Source organism: Mesocricetus auratus, unplaced genomic scaffold (genome assembly GCF_017639785.1).
Source record: "Mesocricetus auratus isolate SY011 unplaced genomic scaffold, BCM_Maur_2.0 Super-Scaffold_100691, whole genome shotgun sequence".
In the NCBI taxonomy this organism is placed as follows: Eukaryota; Metazoa; Chordata; class Mammalia; order Rodentia; family Cricetidae; genus Mesocricetus; species Mesocricetus auratus.
The window spans coordinates 50,835,696-50,850,185 of NW_024429267.1; the positions used below are offsets into that span (position 1 = coordinate 50,835,696).

The 14,490-nt window shown below is 42.4% G+C and overlaps 1 protein-coding gene across 2 annotated transcripts in view; it reads right to left on the bottom strand.

Moving 5' to 3' along the window:
• Positions 1–14,490, bottom strand: part of LOC101834192 (programmed cell death 6 interacting protein) — a 46,368-nt gene that overhangs the window by 12,053 nt on the left and 19,825 nt on the right. The window contains exons 4-12 of one of the 2 annotated variants that reach the window (XM_005075006.4): positions 11,206–11,333; positions 9,909–10,062; positions 8,068–8,168; positions 5,625–5,741; positions 4,853–5,075; positions 3,414–3,537; positions 2,096–2,273; positions 1,292–1,403; positions 405–574 (exon numbers count right to left, since the gene is read on the bottom strand). In XM_005075006.4, coding sequence (XP_005075063.1) covers positions 405–574; positions 1,292–1,403; positions 2,096–2,273; positions 3,414–3,537; positions 4,853–5,075; positions 5,625–5,741; positions 8,068–8,168; positions 9,909–10,062; positions 11,206–11,333 — 1,307 coding nt within the window. Of the gene's footprint in view, positions 1–404; positions 575–1,291; positions 1,404–2,095; positions 2,274–3,413; positions 3,538–4,852; positions 5,076–5,624; positions 5,757–8,067; positions 8,169–9,908; positions 10,063–11,205; positions 11,334–14,490 lie in introns of both variants that reach the window. The other variant, XM_005075005.4, reaches the window with a different exon arrangement.

Here is a 14,490-nt window from a genome sequence, read left to right on the forward strand (position 1 = left end):
CTTCAGTTAAGGAACTGCCTCCATGAGATCCAGCTGTAAGGCATTTTCTCAATTAGTAATCAATGGGTGGGGCCATCCCTGGGCTGTTGGTCCTGGGTTCTACAAGAAAGCAGGCTGAGCAAGCCAGTAAGCAGCACCCTCCATGGCTCCTGGAGGCAGGAGCTGATGCAGAAGCCCTGTTTATGTATCTGTGCGTTGAGTATGCATGATTGTGTGGTACTTGGAATCAACCCCGAAGCCTAGTGCAGGCTGAGCAAGTGCTCCAAGATGAGGCTATGCCTGAAGCCCCATTCTTCATTGTTGAGAAGGTAACAGGAAGACTCTGGAAGGTCACTGAACACAGAAGCTTGAACCGAGTTCCATAAATACCGGCCCACCCATAGCAAGTTCTCCCTTGTGCTCACCTCGCTGCCCTGCATGGTCTTTGCTGGATTTGCAGAGGGGATGGCGGCATTCAGCTCGGGTTCCGGCTTACACAGAAGTGCGATGGTGTCTCGATGGGACTGGTAGCGCTCTTTCACGCTTCCGTCTGCTTGCACAGCCTTATCTAAAACCGCTCTGAATTTGGATCCCTCTAAGAGAAAGAGTTTCCAAAGCTCAGGCTGATGGGGTTGACTGTATTTTAAAGTCCTGTAGATGCCCTTCCCCCTCTGTAGACCCTAGTTCATTAGACAAGAAACCTCATCCACAAAATTACTTATGGAGCTGGGGTACAGTAATTTGTTATCACTTGGCTAACATTTACCAAGTGAAAGAAGACTGGCTGACATTCGTTGAACTTCTTTCTACAACTCATGAATACAGACTGGAGTCATTCACATCAGACGGTACAACCCATGAAAAAGTACTGCTCTCTTAGGGTAACCTCACTGCAAAGTAAAGCAGATCCATCTGAAAACTAACACAGACAATGTTTCCAGCTACAATGAAGATACTATTTACTGTAAACACAATTCTTAATAGTCGAGTTCTTAAAAAGCATAATCTATTTCAAAGTAGCTGTTAAGGTCCATTTGCTTATCCACCTAGGATTCACTACTAAGTCAAAGAGGAATGACGAGACCATACATATCACTTCATGCATGCTGGAAAATCAGCGTAACTCCCACTCGTCACAGTGACCCTAGATGAGTTTCATTGCCGTTTTGTCTTTGTTAATCAAGGGAAATGCCTGTGTTTTCATTAGTCATACAAGGTTCAGTAAAGATGAGTTTACAACTGAGTCTACTTTAAAAATAACCATGGAGAAAGTGGAGATTCACTTGCATGCAGTCATGTGTGCCATGGTTACCTGCTCGCAGAGGCCTGTAAAGGTCATTGGATGCAGTCCTTTGCCAGCGCTCCTTGAATTTTGCTCTTAAGTCATTGTCAGTTGCTTCTTCTTCATCCAGCAGTCTGAGAGACTTAAAAAAGAAAGCAGAAATCCTTGAGATACCATTTCTAGCATTAAAAAAGAAAACCTCAAACATTTTTATTGTTGCTTATGGGGTCTGAGAGGTTTGACTGTTTGGTTTTTTGAGACAGTGTCAGAAATTCAAGGTCACCCTTGGCTACATAGGGAGCTCAAGGCCAATCTGGAATATATGATTGATGTCTCAAAAACAAGAACAAAAACAAAAAATATGGTATCTAATACAGAACCTGATGTCTATATACAAAAGACATTACTAATTATGAAGTGTTATAAGTGAACAATTTGATTCCTATAGTTTATTAGTATGCAACAGTCAATGATCATACAAATTTAGCTAATATGCATTTACTTTCTTCCATGAATGACTCATTCTTAGCTGGGCGTGGTGGCTCACACCTTTAATCCCAACACTAAGGAGGCAGAGGCAGGCAGACTCTGAGTTTGAGACCAGTCTGGCCTACAGAGAGAATACCAGAATAGCCAGGACTACACAGAGAAACCCTGTATTGAAAACCCGAAAGAGAAAAAAGACTCATTCTCACTCAACAGAAGTCTTCCTGAAGCTAAAGGCAAGTAAGGCTCAGTGACCTCACCCAGACCAGACACTGAGTGCTACCCCCTTGAAGCCCTTGACACCAAGATGGCAGTTTCAACTTGAAAGGCCCATCTTTTCAAACACACCTCTTCTAAGATTTCTCTATTTCTTTGTAGTAACTCGGGTAGTTCCTTTATCAGCTGGTCAACAGTCTGGATGCCACCCTGTTCAACTACAGATGTAGACTTGGTAAGTATAGACTGAGGTACAGTGTCTCCAGACACATCTTCAATTGCTGCTGGAAGGTTGAGGGAAGCCAATACCCTGCAAAACAGGAGACATTGTGTCATGTGTAAGTCTACACCACCTCCTTTAAAATAGCAGTCACTTTTATCCACCAAAACCAACACTGGAGTTAGCACTCCACAAGGATGACTCCTATTAAAAATAAGAGGGAGGGGGAAATCAATGATTAATACCACTAAAATAATTAAAGAATAGATGTTGGGAGGGAAAGAGGAGATATGTTGGCTGGGTGGGAGGAGCTACAGAAAGGGAGTGGGGGATGGAAACTACAAAGATTCATTATATACCAGTATAAATTTATTAAAAAATTGTAAAAATTAAAAAGAACTGAGATATTTAAGTTCAGAGTTCAGAATTAAAAGACAAAACCAAGAAAAATGCTGGGCATAGTATTGCATACCCTATTATAATTTTATATCTATGCAAAAGATCAAATAACACAGAAGATCAAAGTATCAATTACAGACTCTCCCACATTTGGGGTTTTGTGGTACAATAACAGCTCTTCAGTCACTTTTCATTTACATGATAAAGCAGAGGAATTTACACATATTTACTATTCACAATGCCGGGGGGGAAAAAGGCAAATAAATAAAAGAACATGAGAAACAGAGGGAAGAAGATCAGGACTTCAAGATTACCCTCAGCTACAGATGAAGTCTGAGGCCAGACCGGGATACACGAGGTCATATATGTATGTATGTTTGTATGTATAGGAAAAAAAATGTATATAGATATATAGATATATATATATAGAGAGAGAGTGCACATGTGGAGGTCAGAGGACAACCTGCAGGAGTTTCCTCCCACCATGTGGGTCCCAGAAAAGCACTTGGGTCGCAAGCCTTGGCTGCAAGCACTTTTACCTGATGAGCCAGCTCCTCAGCCTGGAACCATGCATCTTAAAGGGCTCATCTCTACTCATAGTAGTCAAATAGTCTTACCTTTTTTCTGTAATCCCATTCCTTCCAACTCAAGTTTACCTAAAGCTTCTTAAGAAAATAATCAAAAGAACAAGTGTTGGAGTATCTATCTCTGCTTGGTATTCATTTCCAAGCTCAAAAGACTGGAAAGTGTTCGTGAATTATTAAAGCACAACAAGTCAACTGCAAACTCAAGAACCTGTAAGTCAGCTTCAGAAGGCCAGGCTCCACCTACCCATTTGCCAAAGTAGTGGCCTCTCTCATTTGAGCGATTGATCTGTTAACCAAGTCAGCTTTCCTCTGACCAAACACAGCCAGAGACTGCTGCACAGACACAGGGACCATCTTCTCAAACAAATCTAAAACAGAAGAGAAGGTCTAAGTAAGTTATACGGACAGACTCAAACTACAGACATGACTACTCTTTTTCTCTATAATGTCACAAGATCAGAAACTACAGCACACTGAAAGCCAGTAGTGAACAGAACTCTGAGTCACTACACTGACGGACAAGACCTTCATTCATTTCCCCTAAGTTTTTAAGTCATCATATATGAGGAATCTTAATGACACTGCTCACTTGCTGACTGGACAGAATATGTGGTCACTTCCTAGTTATGTAGCCTGTGGAAACAGACTTGCCCTGAGTCTCAGCATCACCCTCAGTAGCAAAGACATCAATAGTTCCTGCGCCCTGAGCTGCTGTGAGAGCAAACTGAGTGTATTTGTCAATGCTTAAAAGTCACTGGCATGTGGTTAACACTTTCTGTTTATTAAATAAAAATAAGCTAAGTAATCACTCTTTCCCAGAAGCTTACATATTGTGCAAGAGATCTGTTGGAAGCCATCAAATACTGCATATGTAACATATATTTACACTATCAAAGGAAGGCTATAAATAACAACATTGATCTAATGTAAATACTACACTAGAAACAAACTGGTTTAAAAATTATCCATCCAGGTATGGTGGCTCATGCCCTTAGGAGGCTAAAGCAATAGAATTAGAAATTCAAAGCCAACCTTGACTACACTGTGTTAAAGGCCAGCCTGGGCTATATGAGACCTCTCTCTCAAATAAGTAAATAAATAACCATATATTTATATTCGTTGGTGGAATCTTAAATATAACAAATGTTCCATCAGCAAAATGGCAAGGTTTGTCCAAAGTTCTAACCTTACCAATCCTTCTTCAGACACCCATGGTTTATGCTCCACAGGTGCTTTGTTGTTTCCTGTGAAAACTCACACAAGACACAACACTTTCCACACTCTCTTGTCCTTAGCTGTCTCGTTAGCTTGTCTCACTCATTCTATAGCCAAGGTAGGCCTTGAACTCACTATGCAGACCAAGCTGACCTCAAACTCAGATTCCTCCTGTCTCAGCCTCACATGTGCTGGGAGGGACTTCAGGTGTGTACCAAGTCTATCCTACACTTCTTTTAAACAACATAAATGCAGGCTATAATCAAAGTATTAGAGAAAAATATGTGAGCTTTTATATTAATACCACCAATGAGCCTGGAGAAAAGAGAAGGCTTCACCAAAGCATCATTTTCTTTATAGAAAATGGAAAATGAATAGTGTCCAGAGTTGGTGAGTGAGGAAAAGTAGGGAGAAGGGGAACCTGAAAAAACACAAATTGACTGAAGTGTATCCAGAGGCCAGACCTACCCGTGAACTTCTGGCTGATGGGTACATTGACTGGGGTGGGCTTCACAAGGGTGGCTTTGCCGATAGGATCCAGATCTTTAAGGTCTGGGACACGGTCATGATAAATGAAATCGTTATCCTTCTTTGCCGCGGTAAGGGCACGGCTGATTTTGTCAGAAAAATCCTTCACGTTGACATATTCATCATAACGGGAGGCCACATTCTTAATCAGTTCTGCTGCATGCTAAAAATAAACATTCATATTAACAGTGTCTGCTTGGAGATGAATGCTTTCTCTACCAAGCACTTTTAAACTCTCAGTATCTGCAGCGCTGTGCTTGGCAGAATAACCGGGAAATTCCATGATTAAACATCTAATAATAAAAGGGGAAAAACAGACATCCCAGTTAAACACGAGTGAGCTGCCAAGGCAGTAAAAGACAGCTGGGGTCAATCAGCATTGTCTGACATTAGTGAGGGTCAGGGTTGTTTCCATAAGCTACACAACTATTAACAGTAACTAAGAGGTACTGATGTCTTTATGGGGCCCTGAACATCACACACATCAGCAATCAGAGATACACACCCACTCCATGTCATTCACGTGAGCAGAAACCTGAACAAGGCAATGTACATAATTTAATACGCTTGTCGGTAAAGTATACAGATGAAAACCATCACTTGCCTCTGCTGACAAAGGCCATGAACGGGAAGTGGTCATGAGCGAACTGGGTTTCACTAGGCAGAAACGGGAGAAGGATGTCACCTAAACATTTATCAACACGAGACTCACCTGCAACCTTGCGATCTCTTCCCCAAACTTCTTCTGCTGCTTGGCCAGGATGGACTGGTGGTACTCAGCATTTGCTTGCATGATACACTGCTTTGCAGCCAGGGTGGGGAATACCTCCTGGAAATAAAAATACTGACCAGGGGAGAGTCCAACCACACAAACCATCACAGACAACAAGGATGCAGGAAGAGAAAGGAGAGGAGACAGAAATTACAATCACCCAGTAATGGTTTAGATAGGTTAGTCATTAGGTGTGAGCAGAGAAGACCTTGTGGTTTTGCAGGAACTGTTATGAATTCAACTTTCTTTCTGTTAAAATTACGGTGTGTTTGTTTGTTTGTCTGTTCTTTTAAACTGTTAAGTGAAGCCAATTCAAGTTTTTTTAAAGCTCATTCGATGGAGTCAGGAAATAAGCATTTTGTTTACAGGAAAATAGGAAGGCATGCGTTAGGAAGAGTTGCAAGTCCATGGAAGAATACCAAGTCCAGTTTTAGAAGCTTTCTTAGCCCTTACCCAGCCTTCAGGTACCTACACCACCGTCACTCACATATACTAATGAAACTGCTCTAGAGCTGACTGTTTCATCATGTTTAAAAGACAAAAGACAGTAAGGTAAGTCCTCACTTAAATTCATATGCTGAGAGACTGTAAAAAAAGATTATGGTAGCCAATAAAAAATAATTTAGTATCATATAAATATTAATATTTCAGTATTATATACTCAAAAATATATCCCAGACATACATATGCACTAATGACTGTAATGATAAAGTATAACTTTGCCCTTATCTATTTTTAAAATAACTATAGTCTAATACACTTAAATCCAAACACATGAATCATGAAAGCCACTATATCGGTAGGGACTCTTCCAAAACGTCAAGTCCCATCCTGCAATCTCACTGCTTTTCTGAAGTATGTGGCATTTTTAAAAACCCAATAAATACATTAGATACCTTATATCAAGAACTGAATTACTACCATGAGTGTTTTCTGTCTGCTAGGAAAAAACCCAGCGCTGTGCCACTACTTACAGACATCCAGTTAGAACTAGAACTGCATTGCTGCTTATGGGCATCCAGTTGGAACTGGGTGTGAAAATAATTCAGCAGACTTAGTGAAAGGAGAAATCCAAAGACACTGTAGTCTGAAACTGTGGTACTCAAGGAAGGCTGGAGCATCTTGGTAAAGATATTCCAAGAAGACCCAGGAACACTGCAGACGTGGCTTTCAAGACTTTGAAATGACAGGACTGTGACAGGACTAAATTATTTTTGTGAAAGAATATGACAATACACTGTGCAGCTAAATATGGAGACAATCTGAGTACTACAAGGGTCCTGGGCAAAACTCAGAACTGGGGAGAGAGGACAGTGGCAATGCTATGGATGGGATCTGGAGTCTTAGGTGCTAGGCAGGCAGGTGCCCAAGAATGACCTCAAGCCCAATGTGCCTTAAATCTATATCTCGACATTAGCTCTCCACTGCTTGCGTACCTATATTTTCTGTGGTTTCATAATTTACAAAGATCCCTGAATAACATAAACTCACAGATCCCCTTACAAACATCATCTACTACCACAGATAACCAATTCCTTGTCAAACTGTAAGGGAGAGCCGATAAAACATCCTTTGTGCCAGGTGGCGGTGGCACGCACCTTTAATCCCAGCACACAAGAGGCAGAGGCAGGCGGAGCTCTGTGAGTTCCAAGCCAGCCTGCTCTACAGAGAGACTTCCATGCCAGTCAGGGTCACACAGTGAAACCCTGTCTCGAAAAACCAACAAAAGAAAAAGGAAAACAAAACAGAAAGTCCTCTTTCCTGTGTTAAAAGTACTTTACCACTCCAACTCCGCTTGCGCAGCTGGCCACACGCTCTGTCATTTGTAAGACGTCCCTGACCACTTCCCCACTGCCCTTCAGGAAAGCAACACTAAAGCAGGGCCTCCCGCACCTCAAGACGGCTGCTGCTCCTTAGCTGCCCATTAGCAGCCCAATCTCCTATGCCTGTTGGTTAACCTTAATTCTAATCAAGGGATTCGGTGAGTTTAGGCTTTCTTTCCCTTTTTTCTTTGGTTTTGTGCTTTAAGGCTCATCCTTAAGAAAACAGGACAATGACTAAAACTGTGAGTCGTCGACATGCCCCATATCCATGCTTCTTCCAAAACTATCAACAATCAGGATGATCAAATGACTGAGGACAGATGATGAAAGTTTTCCAGAAAGTTTTAGCTCAGAAAAATAAATTTAGTGAAGAATAAATAGAAAGGCATCTCCTAAAAGAACAGTCCAGGCATCTGAAAACATAACATTCTAGAAACTATTCTTCAAATGCTTCATTAAAATACCAGATGTCTTTGTTAAAACATACTTTTCAACTTGTTTCTCATTTATAAAGAGTCCCACGTGCAAAAAACCAAGTGTCTATGAAGATAGTAACTGACCTTGGGGAGAGTATCTTTGTACTGACACTGCTTGAAAGCATCACCAAAGTAGTCTGCAGCCTGGTTTGCCAGCTTAGCTATGATGGCATCTTTCATTTTATCTGGAATAAAATGTTAAATGATCATTGTAACTGAAGGAAAGGAGACAAAGGCCAGCAGCAAAACTCAGCAGGTGCCCTCTGACCACCACACAAGCACTATGACACACATGTGCCTGCATTCTCCCCAACACACACACACACACACACACACACACACACACACACACACACACACACTAAAATAAATGAGATAACCTGATACATGACTTGACACAGACACTGAAATTTAAAAAACAAACAAACAAAAAACCATATACACTGGGACTGGAGCAATGGCTCAGCAGTTGAGAGCACTGGCTCTTCCTCCAAAGGACCCAGTTTCAGTTCCCAGCACCCACACAGCAGCTCACACCTGTCTAACTCCTGCTGCAGGGAACCCAATGCCCTCTTTTGTCCCCCAGTGGTACCAAGCACACATACACAGCAACTACACACCCATGCACATTTAAAAGAAAAAAAAGACAAAAGTAAAATGTACACACCTGTCAAAAGAAATCCACATTGGTGAAATTTAGTCTTCTGCACAAAAACTATTTCACAAAGGGCAAAACTTGGTGATGCAAGCCTATATAACCCTAGTACTTTGGGCCTAAACCAAGGGATCAAATATTCAAAGCCATCCTTGCCGACAAAACAAGTCCCAGGCCAGCCCAAGCTACATAAGCCTGTTTCTAAATAAGTAAATAAACAATTCCACAAACAATTCAAAGTCACAGGCATAGAGTAATGGCTGCTGTCAGCTGCAGCCGAAGGAAGGGAGTGAGTCCTGACATTAGAGTTGTTCTCGGGTGTGGTGATGCCCTAACATAAGGTGGTGGTGACTATGAAGTTCTGTGAGTACTCCAGAAAAGGGAACGCTGAGGTCTATGACTTCTATCTGCATACAAGCTGCTTCTTGCTTCCCTCCCTCCCTGCCTCACTCTGTAGCCCAGATGGCCTCCAACTCAGCCTAACTGCTCTGATTACAGGTATGAGTCACCACATACGGAATTTTGTGTGTGTTTGTTTGGGACAGGGTTTCAGACAGTTGCCAGGCTAGTCTGAAATTCATTAGGTAACCTAGCATTGCCTCAATATCATGCAATCCCCCATCTCAGTCTCCCAAGTGTAGGGATTACAAGCATGAGTCACCACACCCAACTAAACTGCCATTTTAAGAAAAAAATAAGTTGTGTTCATGCTTCTTCCGCATCTTCAATTTCTCTGTACTTAGACATTCAGTCTATATCTCTCAAACTGACTTACACACATTCGTAAGAGTTGTTCTTATCCCCTAGTCGCCAAGGACACTGCCTGAACAGCTCTTCTTGTCACTGAAGTCTAGTTTAAACAAGACGACTTTAAAGAAACTCTCCTCGAAGGCGCAATGGTTAAGAGCACCTGCTGCTCAATCAGAAAGAGCAGAGCTCAAATCCCAGCACCCATATCAAGTGGCTCACGGTGCCTGTGACTCCAGGCCCAGGGGACACAGGCCCTTTTTCACCTGCAGGGCACAGACACTTGCATACACACTTACATCAAACCCTAAAAGAAGTCATTCTTAACAAACTAATTCAAATGCTGCAGTCCCGTAGCCATCCCACCGCCAGACCACCAGCCACTGCCACAGGAAGCACTCTATCTTCCTCTGGGTAACTCTCCCTCTGAAATGAGGTGACTACTCAATGACCTAACCACATCTTGGTATAAAAGCCTAGTACTTTTTTCACGTGTAACATGATAAAGAAAAATTGAAGTTACCTCTTGTGGCTTTTAAGAAAAATACTTCTTGAGCTTGGGCCAGCATAATAAGACTGAGGGTTCCAACGGTATCTGGAGATATGTCCACAGTAGGCTCTCGACTTAAGGCAGATAAAACTGTGTCTTTAATATGTAAAAAGGCACCACTAGCAAACTAGAAGGAGAGGGAAAAAGAACTCTTTAATATTGAGACTTAATTTTCTGCTATTCCACACAAACCCCTACAGGCCAAAGGAGAAGACAGTAACTCCACACTTTTCCACATGTGCTCCACAGCGTCTCATCCACAGACAGGGGCCTCACCACAATTCTAGAGCAACAAGAAGTTTAGAATACAGGGGAGGGCAAAGTAAGAGAATGGCAAAAGGGGATCAAGGTTAATTTATTAGACACACTTCTTCAAAATGTACCCAAGAACAGGTGAAGAGAAAAAACTATTCAATGGCTGTGTGCATGTGCGTACATACATGTGCGAGCATACACCTCCAAACAAACTCGGGTCCTTGAGATTACAAAGCAGGTGCTTCCTTTACTGACTGAGACATTCCTTCAGCCTCTACTCATTTGTTTTCAGTACAGAAAGGCCCTTGCCTTTATCCCAAACCAAGTTATCTTTCAAATAAGTATACTGGGCTTAAGAAACACCCCAACTGGCACACTCTGAGGGCCAGCATATCCATCTGTCCTTCAGGACTTCCCAGTGAAATGTGCCCCTTCAAATTTTTCTTCCCAATTTTCTCTTGTTGAGGTTACTACTAAAATTACTTTTTTGAAACAAATTAAGCTGAGAAAAAGGAAGAAATCAAGTCAATTTGGAATTTTAAAGTGGTTACCTCAGTAAGCCATGCAGACAAAGCTCAAAGTCACTGTGTTAACTAGACTACCATGGGGGCAGCAAGATGGCTCAGTATGGGAAGTTGCCTGTCACCAAGCCTAACATCTTGAGTTCAAGTCTAACTCAAGTCATTTACTTCTAAGAGGTTTTCCACAAATGTATGCCATTCGCCCCACCTATTTCATCTTTGTTTCCAATCAACATTCACTGAGTCTCTATTATGTGCCAGGCACTGTGCTAGGTGCTGGGTAGGAGTACACGGGGAGGAAAAACAGACTTGGGCAATAGAACTAGTGCTTCAGTGCTCAAATGTTTATCTAAGGATTCAACAAGGACCAGTTTACTTAAGAGCACGACTTTCCCAGATCATCTGTCATGAAGAAGGCAGCAGCCATTATCTAAATGCCAGTCGCTTCTTGAATCCAGCGTGCTTGCCTGTGTAGGAACTGCTTTTCTGCATACCTGGTACTGCTTAGCAGCCGTTTTCAATCCTTCATCATTATCCAGGTTCTGCTCTGCTGCAATCTGGCTAGCTAAGGCAGCACAATTGAACAACACACAGCTCTTTTCATACCCTAAGCTTGCAAGAGCTGGAAAAAAAATTGAGAAGGAAAAGTGTATCAGGTTAGGTGTTTTCTAAAGAAAACAGTATTTCAATGAGAATTACCATGGCCTCTATCCCAGAGGCTCTCCAAGACCTGCCTTCTCACCTACTACAGGCCACCTGCCCAGACTCCCACACTATGTCCGTCATTCTTTCTCTCCTTTGTTCCCACATTCTTACTATAGTCAGGTTCAAAATATAAAACTTATTTTTATGTTATTTCTCATGTAATTATTTAAATTCAAATAAATCATTTCCAATTTTCTATGACCTCTCAAACTTTTATCTTCCCCAATGCATACATATGCACACACGAACGAACACACACACACACACACACACACACACACACACACACACACACACACACACCAGCCCCTACTTCAACATAAGCATACCAGTGCTTCCTTGATGGTCTTCCAGATCACCTCTCTCTGATGAAAATGTACATAACCCACATCCATCAACATAATTATTTCATTTTTAAAAACAAATGAACAAGTGTTGGTAATGACAGACATAAACTGTAATCTTTACTTGAAAGTTTACAAAATGCTGCAGGTGCTATAGGAAATAAACTGTGGGTCCTCAAAAACTTAAAACAACGACCAGAAATCCCCTCCTGGGTACATGCCAAAAGAGCTGAATGCAGAGTCTCATGGGGAAGTTCCCACACATGTGCACAGTGGTATCACTCAAACAGCAAACTGAGTGACCATCAACCAACAGATGTGGAAACAAATAACAGTAAACATTCAATAAAGTATTTACTAGTCAACTTCCAAGGGACAACCCTTGAGGACATTACATTGAGTGAAATCAGCAGTCACGAAAGACTAGGATTCCACTTACAGAAACTTAAGGGAATCAAAGTCTTAGAGACAAAAGTACAAAGACAGCAGGTACCAAGGATGGGGCCACAGGCTGCTGTTTAAAGGATAAAGTCTGAGACTTACAGTGTGAATGTACCCTCGCACTACTAAAAGCCACGTTTGTCAAAATGATTAAAAGGTAATCCCGTGCATTGTGTTTCTTACAACTTCTTAAAAGGACAGACATGTAAGTCTACTTATATGTAGTACAGTACGATTCAGAGACAAGATGTCTGCCAGAAGCTGACAGGAAGAGAGTGGTGGGAAGTGACTGTTTAGTGAGCACAATTTCAGTTCTGTAAGGTGACAGAGCTCTAAATGAGATGACTGATGCGGAAGACTGTAAGGCTGCTGGCTAGTTCTGTCAGCTTGACAAGTCATCTGAGAGGAGGGCCTCAACTGAGAAAACGCTTCCACAGGAAGACCCTGTGGGCCAGCCTGTAGTGCATTTTCTTCATTAGTGATTGTGGATGGGGCCACCCCTGGGCTGATGGTCCTGAGCAGGCCTCTGCTACTGCCTCCAGGTTCCTGTCCTGTCTGAGTTCCTGTCCTGACTTCCTTCCTTCAGGATGGACGGTTACCTGAAGCGTGAGCTGAAATAAACCCTTTCCTCCCCACGCTGCTGTGGTCACAGTGTTTCATCACAGCATCAGTAACCTTGACCAGAACAGTAAGCATGATTAACAGCATCTGAAACTGTACGCTGACCGTGATTCTCTGGTAGATTGTGTGTATTTCATTACAATTAAGAATATTTCTCCCATTTACTTGTAAAATTCGATCACAGTATAATTTAACATCTTGTAAACAGTTTACCAGTCACTGACCACCAAGCCAAACACTCAGAAGGCTGCTCCACACAGAGCAGCGCACAGTCAGGCCATCTCAGAAGCAGAGCAGCTGCTCCACACAGAGCAGCGCACAGTCAGGCCATCTCAGAAGCAGAGCAGCTGCTCCACACAGCAGCGCACAGTCAGGCCATCTCAGAAGCAGAGCAGCTGCTCCACACAGAGCAGCGCACAGTCAGGCCATCTCAGAAGCAGAGCAGCTGCTCCACACAGAGCAGCGCACAGTCAGGCCATCTCAGAAGCAGAGCAGCTGCTCCACACAGAGCAGCGCACAGTCAGGCCATCTCAGAAACAGAGCAGCTGCTCCACACAGCAGCGTCAGGAAGTAGCTGGTGCCTCTCTGAAAGCAGCCAGCTCTCTACTTGTTCCCAAACCCATTCTGATCTCCTCCTCTCTCACTGTGCATTCTAAATAACAACATGAAAACAATACACTGTGACGAGGCCTGAAGAAGAATGAATCGTCATGGTAACATGGTAGTGTGTGCATCTGTACTCCCAGCATTTGGGGAAATGGAGGCAGGAGAATCAGAGCTCAGAGTTCTCCTTGGCTACATAAGGAGAATGGGTCAGCATGGACTACAAAAGACACTGTCTCAAAAAACAAAGGTAACTGAAAACTGAGCCCAGAATAAATGCAGACAATTCCAACAAGTCAAAGGTCAGAGTCAACATCCTTAAAGAACCCTTAGGCTGCACATGCCTAAAACAGGACAGAGCTATTGCTGTTGTCTTTTAGGGTTCCAGACTGGCAAGAACTCTATGTAGCCAAAGCCAGGCTAAAACTGGTCAACCTGCCTCCGCCTCCCAAGTTCTGGGGCTACAGAATGTTGGCCATGACCAAATCCAAACAGGATGTGCTTTAAGTTATTGAGTAAAATAAATTTAAAACTTGATTATAACATTTCCTAAAAAAAATTTTAAAGTAGAGAAAAATTGTGCCAAGACTCAGAACAATCAACATCTAACTAATAAAGAATCCGAGGGGTAGGGATGGGGAGCATCAAAGAAATATTTTTTAAAACTTCTACAAGACGCTGGACGGTGGTGGCGCACACCTTTAATCCCATCACTCGGGAGGCAGAAGAGGCAGGCGGATCTCTGTGAGTTCAAGGCCAGCCTGGTCTACAGAGTTAAGTTCCAAGGCAGCTATGGCCACACAGAAAAACCCTGCCCCCCCAATAGATAGACAGACAGACAGATAGATAAAGCTTTTAGGAATTCAAACACCTGTTAAAAAGAATGTAAAAGTTAAATCACCCACTATCTTACCTCTTAGAAATAAGCGGTTTGTGTTTTGGTTTTTGGTTCTTTATTTTCATAAGTAACTACTGGCGCACTCACACATAGCTTTTTGAAAATTGTCGCTATACCTGCTCAGGCTACCTGAACGAAAGCTCCAGGGAGGAATTGTAACAGGCTCT